Source organism: Achroia grisella, unplaced genomic scaffold (genome assembly GCF_030625045.1).
Source record: "Achroia grisella isolate CSIRO2021 unplaced genomic scaffold, CSIRO_AGI_Agris_v1 utg1920, whole genome shotgun sequence".
Taxonomy (NCBI): Eukaryota; Metazoa; Arthropoda; class Insecta; order Lepidoptera; family Pyralidae; genus Achroia; species Achroia grisella.
In genome coordinates, this window is record NW_026712695.1 from 1,482,347 (window position 1) to 1,491,434 (window position 9,088).

The 9,088-nt window shown below is 32.2% G+C and overlaps 1 protein-coding gene across 1 annotated transcript; it reads right to left on the reverse strand.

Annotated features, from left to right (window-relative positions):
- Nucleotides 1-1,946: 1,946 nt before the first annotated feature.
- On the reverse strand, nt 1,947-8,155 carry LOC131841727 (uncharacterized). The gene is made up of 4 exons (XM_059190047.1): nt 7,802-8,155; nt 7,335-7,534; nt 5,753-6,690; nt 1,947-1,972 (listed from the first exon to the last, which is right to left on the reverse strand). Exons 1-4 carry the CDS (start codon nt 8,153-8,155, stop codon nt 1,947-1,949), a joined length of 1,518 nt encoding a protein of 505 aa, XP_059046030.1.
- Between the last annotated feature and the right edge of the window lie 933 nt (nt 8,156-9,088).

Genomic DNA, 9,088 nt, shown 5'->3' on the forward strand with positions numbered 1-9,088 from the left:
ATTATGGTACCTACTCTCAAACATAGATTTAAATTATTTGACTGTAAAATTGCAAATGTTAAATTAACTGGATATTTAAGGTAAATAAGTAATTTATTAACTACCGGCATTTCGACGATGTTACAATAGTTCTTTATAGTTATGGGTCAACTAGAGATGGTGTTGTATGTTAATAATTAGTTATAACAATCAGATAAATTGTCTACTAGATATTTTAGTCTTTATCACCGTTATGACTAGAAAATACTTAAAAGTCAGAAGACAGAACATACTCACTGTATCTTGACTTTTTGCATACAGGTATTACTTTTTTTTAAGGATAGGTTTAATACTAGAAGGCCTAATACTGGAGCTATTTATTAAATTAGCTTAAGATATAAACTTATTTGTTATAATAATATAATTGAATGATAATGTCTCCAATTGACCTGAATATTTAAATGTAACACACAACTCCGTGCCGTCGAGGTTACACGGCTTCCGAAGTTTTGTATTTATGTACATCAGAATTCAATATTCCGTGAAATTCAGGTATTTAACAATTAAACTAGTAATTGTTTATAATACAACATTTTATAATAGTTAAATACTTTATAATCAGAATTAAACATTTTTTATAAAAATTACGTTGCGCTGCAATCAAAATATTATATACAATGAATATATTACTGAAACTAAACAGTGCACAAAAATAAAATGTTTAATGACATGGGCAGAAGAATGTTTAATATTCAATCAGTGTGGGGTCGCATTGTGGCTCTTCCCGCCACTCTACGTTGAGTGGGGTAATAAAGTAATAAATAAACAAGTAGGTTGATGGCGTAGCTGAGGGTCTCGCTGTCACACCGCGCCAATCCGCTGTGACATTGACTGCAGGTAACGAATTTGCTTCCATAATTAACTTTATATGCATAACACTACACAGATTCCCCTATCTGACTGACTAAAAAATCTGATATAAAATCTATCTTATTTTACACTACTATGTTCTCTTTCTTCAGCACAATCTAACGTACTAACTGTAGCTAGTAACTTGTTTCGTCTACTATGAAAATATTCTATGTTAGGATAAACCAGAATATGATCACCTGTAAGCAAATTCGTGCCAATTTTCGGAAGTCAATATTGCTGTTTTGTTTTATGAGAGGGTGTAATTGCGCGTAGGAATATAATACGAAAAAGTAAAAGTTTAATATTAAGGTTTACTGTTTAATATGCATGTGTACAAAAAAAAACTTAACTAGTTCCCAAAACTTTTAATAAAAAATGGACGATTATTAAACATTTCTTTAATAATGATATTTTACATAAAATGTAATTTAATTATAGTTCCCTTTACCACATTCTTAAACTGGCTTTAATTTATAAAAGTATTTATCATTTCAACTTCTTTAAATCAGAACGTATAAATAAACAAAAGATTATTAATAAATCATAAATACAGGCATGTAAATGTTCCATGTTAATTTAATTAAAATGATATAATATTAATTATTCGTAGTAGTACGCTTTCAGGCTTTGTCTTGGAGCACACTGTGCCTTGACCTCATTCTGAGACTAACGAGGCATTCGATGGTGACTCTCATTATTTCGCGACCTGTCTCCGTAATTACAGACAATTCCAGTGTGATTATATTTCCTAGCCATTTTTATCTTTCTTACAATTTATTTTAATTTTAAACGAAATACATCTTCTTTATACTTTAACAAATTATGTGAATAAGTTTTAAGCATTTGATATAAACGACTACATAAACCACGACCGTAATTATAGACTTTGTTTATTTTATAGTGAAAATAATAGCTAGTTCCAACCATTAAAGAAGTTGAAGAGCCTTGTTTTTAACCAATTCTCCTATTTATAAAATACATTTATGCCAAGAATTAATGCTTTTAGATACAATTACAAGTACGTCTATAAGTCCCATTTAATAATGGCAATTTATTTACTGGTTGTAGAACAGGAGATATTCTGTGAATCAATAACTATTCTATAGTTATTGACACATCACGGATATAATAATTAATATAATTCAGAATCAAAATGGGTCTTTCAAATTTCTCTTGAGAGATAACATACAAATAATAAAAATCAATCGCTATTAGAAATAACCCGCAATCTAAAATCACGTGTTGGAAACTGTTTTAAAAACCCTTTTTTATTGTCTATATTTTTTATAAACACCATATTGTTTTTATGCATGTCACATAAGTCAATATAATATTCTGTTATACCGGTACCGTTTTTTTGGTCGCCTATGTAGTGTTGATCTCCTTCCTTCATATCACGCGTAAATCCTGTACCAATCATCAAGGTAATCTAAATCCAATTAATTCAATATCTGACCAACAATTTTTCATGACTTGGATGAAAAACACTTAAAAACTTTTTTTTCTATAATGGCTATCAAGCTGTCTGCTCATCTAACAATACTGTAAGTATTTACTAGTCTATAAACAATAATTTCACAGGTCCATGTAATCATAAATTTAACAAATGTACTCTTTTAATTATACATAATAATAATGTACGTATACAACACACACGGATTCTTTAAATTAAAATAGTATAGTTATTTATACGCGGGCAGGGAGCGATTAATAGATTTTACATCGAATCATTATCTTACTAAAAAATATCTGTTCCACTTACTGAAATGATATTACGTAAAAATTTGATTCAGTCTTCATTAAAACAAAGAATGTAAAGCTATGGTAGAGATAACTGTGACGCTTTATACGACGGCTATCTCACGAAGTTGGGTCGGAAACTCGTTGGAGAAACTAGTCAGAAAATTAATCTTATCTCAATTTTCCTGTGTTTTCCTTCTCGGCTGTGTTTAATTGTGCAAGTTTTAATTACATGCAAACCGAATGCTCTAAACCGACGCGGGACCGTTCATTCAGTGAATATTTACAGCAACAATGTTCCCAGTAAATTGTTTCTAACAGAGTAGGTAGCCAAATTATCTACTTCGATGTCATTATGTAGTTTAAATATCCAATGATGTAATATTCTAAGTTATATACCTCACATTATTAATAAATATAATAATTCCTATAATTCCTTTATCTATATTATTGTACTGTTTTATCTTTTTATTACGAATAAAAGCAAGAATAAGTCATGCCTATCATTAATCAATTCACACTCGCTTCTTACTACAAGCTTGTAATATAAAAATGAATTTTGGGAACAATAAATTATCATTTTCCAAATATCGTTGATAATAATTATTTGTTTTAATCCACAGTTCTTTCTGTAGATGTGGTATACCGGTGTGGTAGTACCGGTATTATAAAGAAAGTTTTTACTTAGTTTTTTCATGAAACAATAATTGATGTTATTATAACTAACTATAAAAAATGTCTATTTATAGATATTATTTTTCAATATTTTTACTTATTCTGTGTTCATATCTGCAATACCAGTTATCACATCTCTGCTTATCTCATAATATCTTTATGAGACGATTTAAAATCTTTTCTTTCTCATTTCGATTTTTTATTACGCGCGTTTATTACTCGAGCCCTGCTCTTACCACATTTCGTGGCGGCGAAATGACACCGCGACTTTGCTAAGAACGACGTCGAATTGCAAAATTAAAATCATTTTAATAATTCCAGCCACGATGTGACTATAAAATGTGCTTTATATTGAATAATTTTGACAACCCCACATTTAAAATTGAAGAACGCACGTTTTGTACCGTGATAAAAGAAATGCTTGTTTCTTGATTTTTAGGTAATGTAAGATTTATTTTTAGTTTTATTGCTAAATATTAAATTTTACTTACCTTTTTTGGTTTACCTACTCTTTGTATATTTATAAACGAAATGTGGCCAATGAATTATTTTTAAGAGTTAAAATTATTATAATAATTTTTAATTTATACGTAATTCAATGAAAAATATAATTTTTTGCTATACATACATAACATAATTACATTTAAGCTTAATTTTAATATAATTAATGTGGTAAGATTCAAAATAGAACCTCTCTGTTTATACAGAGTAAGTAGTTACTAAACCTTATGAATATACCTACCTATAAATGTCACGTACCTACTTACTTCTAAGAAAGGTCGTTTAATAATAAATTACGTACATCATTTATGAGAAAACGTTACAATGATCCACGAAATTCTTTCTTTCTCAGACAAGTTTATTACAAAATGCTCAGAGCACCTACTTGAATAGAAATTGTAGATATATCTCATGTTGACATTTTCATCCATTACATTATTTTTATTATGAGCCCCTGCTATAATATATTATAGTGGTATTTTAAAATAATAAAAATGAAATACTTTTGTTAATTAAATGTGTTTAATATGACAGACAATGTATAAGTACAGTAAAAGAAATATGTCTTTTATTAGACAGCTAAGATTGTAACTTTGTTTTTTGCAACTTTTAGCAAGAATAATATTTAAAGTCGATAAAACAACAGACAGCACCATCTGGCATAACTGTACTTGTAGTGTTACTTTATTATGCTTTAAAACTCATATTATAAATTCTGTCTAAATTTCTATGTACCTATAAGTACACACTTACAATTTCTAGTAAATGTTATTTTAACTTTCCTTCACAGTTAATAGATGTTGTGGTATCAGTACATAATTATATATTCTTATTGATGGCCTCAGTGTTCTAGCACTTTGGCACATCGCTTTACATCCAATAGTCGTAAGTTCGATTCATCGTACGTAACATTTGTATTCATGAGTGTGATTGTTTTTATCGGTCTGGGTATTTTCGGTTATATGTTATGTACATAGGTATGAATTTACAAAAAAAATCTCAGTAATTTTATCAGTTGTCTAGCACCCATAAAACAAGCACTGCTCACCATGAGACCAGACGATATAATGTTAATTGTCCAGGGTTATTTACTTATTTTTATTTTACTACACAAATTTAAAATGAGACATAATTTTCTGCCAAGCGGTAATAAGTAATGATAGGAAATATCATTTATACTTCTTATTTTTATATCCTTTATTGAATATTGTATAGTAACGCTTTACGTATAAAGCGAGTGCAGAGGTCACGTCCTCAATTTTCGTTTGTATTTGCACACATAAAGGCGTGCTTATAAACATTATTTAATTATTCATTTATTAATTAAACAAGCTAAGTAGCCACATAAATTGTGTAAAGGTTCCTTGCAACCCTACTAATCACACTGATGAACAAGTCAATACTGAAAGGCATCCATTTCTGGTTTAATTTTGGATGTCGATAACAATATTTGCAGCGCTACCGGTGCTGGCAGTTAGAGATAAAAGGCTTGTTCGGCTGAGCCGAGTCACATACTCACTAATCGTCCCGATCGCGAGGACACCCTTTGTGTCACGATCTGCCCGTTTTGTGCGGAACCTTGCTGTGTAGGCGACACATACAAAACGTTTTCCGATCTCGCAATGTGAGAATCCTTTTACAGTGATTTAGGTTGTGTCCCATCTAACAATTTCAATGTGTTACTTTATATCTAGCACTTACTATTAATTGGAGGTAGTAGAAGTGAATTCTAGTTGTGCACGACGCACCTCTTTGTATATTATTTATGTATTTTGTCTATTATTTTATATAGAAAAATATATATGACATTGTCATTCTTGTTCTGTTAATTATTATACTTTTGTACATAATATTATATTATTGCTTCCTAAAAAAAAAAAAGATGACGTGTTTGACTCTAGGAAACTTATAACGAGATTTATTATTAACAAATCCGTGAACGGACTCGATGCAGCGCCATATATCATTGAAGACATAAGATATGTTTTCAATGGTTCTTTAGAACTGTCTCTCCAAGTAAAACGTTGCGCATCACAATATACGTTGTGGATTTTAACCTGAGGATATATTGCTTTAATGTCATCGTTAATTATGACACTCTCCTCGTGAAAACGATTTACAATATTAAGAAAAGATTTCAAGAGATCTGGTTCACGCAAAGGTAACTTATTTGAACTAACTCCTAATTTGGCAACTGCATTATTGACAACTCGTAACTTGTCACTACCTAAATCGTAATCACATACATTATTTACAAAATGAACAGCATTTGTTCTATTCGCTACAAACCCGAAAAGAACCCACCCTAGTACCGTAAGAATGGCAACAGGTTGAGAACTAGTTCCCTGTCTTACTGCCATGGGAATAGACAAATTCCAATTATCTATACCGATTATAATGGTAGGTTTGACATTATAACATAATTCGTCAGCTATATCTAACAAATATGGAAATGCAAGAACATCACTCTTATTGACATTTCGATTCGCCAGTCCGAGGTTACTAATAGATCTAGCTTGTTCGATGACAAAGGAATCAGCAGATCTCTTTCCTTTTATTTGAAAGTCAACATACTCGACTTGCGACTGTTTTGATAAGCCACCAACACACTGCAGTTCAATTTGTTCTACTGTACCTGTTACTCCAATCTGAGAGGTAATTTCTGAGTCAATGAAGGTAGCCTTGGACCCGTCATCCAGTAACGCGAAAGTATCAACAGAACCCGCGGGACCAGATACTGTGACAGTGACAATCTTTAGTAATGGCTTACAAGAAGTAGTGGTACTAACAGAAGACGTCTGTGTTACCAATTCCGACGGAGACTGCTCTGCATTACCATACATTACCTGCATGTGACATTGGCCGACTTGACTCTTCAGATACCTGTATATTAGCTGCTGAATTAATAAAATTTGGATTATGAAGTAACTTGTGATGTTTATGTGTGCAACCGGTTTTATTGCAAAGTCCTTTAGTACGACAAGTATTATAATTTATTTTCTTTAACGAAATGCCATTTATTATGAACTGTCAATGCCAAAAACTTATTACAATTGACTAATGCGTGAAATCCTTTACAATATGTATAAATTTGTTTTGATGAATTTTTTAATGAATTTTCATCCGTTGTAAGAGATGTTTCAATACAGGAACCCGTCTCGAATGTTTGTGACGACTGCTCCAGCAAATCATACACTTCCGCGGCATTTACACGTTCTGTTTTTTTATGCCTGTCAATATTGGAAGTTGTGTTAAAACTGAAGTAATCCGTGACACCAAATTTAGCTTGAATCTCAACCTCACGACATAAAAATTCAGCGAGCATTTCTAGCTTATTTTGACCACTATATTCATGAGAAATAGCAAAATCATACCATCTACTTTTTAACACAATAGGTAGTTTTAATAATAATGTATTAAATAATTCAGGTGATTTTATATAGTCACCGCCATCTAATAAGCGTAGAGTCTCTACACAATTACGAACTTTACTAGCAAATGTTGATAGATCTTTATCGTTACCTAACCTCGGCAACGATCTTACTGAATAAAGTTCTTGTAATATAATTAAATCTGGTCGTCCAAATCGAACCTCGAGCGCACGCATAACAATATCTGGGTCTCGAGCAGTCACTAAGAGCTTGTCAACAGTCTCTCGCGCGATACCTCGTAATGCGTAGCTCAGACGAGCTAAGTTCTCTATTGGTGAATAACCAGACTGTGTGTCCTGAAACACACGTTTAAAAGAAAGCCATTCCGTAAGGGATTTTCCATCATAATGAGGAAGTTTTATATTAATCCCTTTCGGAGCGGTAATTTTATCTGTCAACTTATCTACTGCCGATACTAAGGCAGCGATCGGTTCAACTATGGCGACAGTAGGGGGATGTATGTTTACCGTAGGAATCTGCGGATTATTAAGAAATTGCGACGAAATAGGATAATTATTGTTATCTAACTATTTGTCCACAACTTCCGAGCAGCTACGATGAACACTAGCACGACTACCAGATCGGCTGCCCCGGGAACTGATTGCTTCAATTTCTGCTTCGTATTCCTTCCTCGCCGCCTCCAACTTAGCACGACGAGCTTCTGCCGCCTCCATTTCAATTTGTGCAAGGCGGTATGCATGCTGTGTTTGAGCTGCAAGTTTTTTAGCACGTACCGTGGTAGATGAGCGGCTGCAGGCCGATGTACTCTGAGTACTAACCGCGATCGGTGGTACGGTCGACACTAGCGCCGTGGCGCGGGCATCAGATTGCGTTTCCTCTGCCGGTAATGGCAATGGCAACGCTTTTGCCGTACGAGGGTTTGCCGATCCTAGTTTACGACCCGACCGTGTTTCCATATTTATAAAATTGTGAATTTAAAATTTAGAAATTTGTTAATAAATTATGGGAGAAGGACCAAAAATGTGAACGAAGGACTGTATATATATGGGGCTGGTAAATATAATTATGCAAACACGGGTTTTAGGAAGCAATAATATAATATTATGTACACTAGTCATGACCATTTAAAATTATTATTAGCATATGCAATGTTAAAACTATTTATTTATTTAATGCTTAATAATGATTACAAATATTTACTCATATACACCAGATTAGAGTGGTGAAAGTATCATATTCTTTATTAAATATGTAATAATTGTTGACATAAAGTGCCCTCACGAACTTCGAGTTGATAGGGAAGCTTGAGAACGTGACAAACGATAGAATCAGTATGTCAGTTATGAAAGTTGTGGAAGTATGTACAACGGAAAATGGAGATTCCATATACAACATACAGGATATAGTTCACTGTAGGCAAATAATTCCTTTTTTATAAATTGCAATGTTTTAAATTTTTTTAAATGGAATTTTATCATTGGTTTGGGTGTTTTCTATTTATATTATGCATGTATTTAGATAAAAAAGATCTTTATGTTATTTTTTTAGTACTTATAGTTAATTTAGCTTAATTAAGGGCTATAGAGAACTGTGCTAATTGTAATATAGTATTACTATTCATACTTACATCAAGACAATGGCAATAAGTTGCCTGTAAGAGATTGCTTACTCTGATAAAACCGTTTTGGTTAATGCAAGTTTTTAACATACCTACTGTTTGTTATCTGAGCGGAATAAATAGGTAATATTATTATTGTTAGGAAATACTGTGCAGAATTATTTCACTGAGCCTTATTTAAGCTGTCTTGGACGTACCAGCCTGGTACTATGTGAATTAGGCCTTAATCCAGTATAGCATGCCTATCTTACTTGTTAGATATTAAATACCT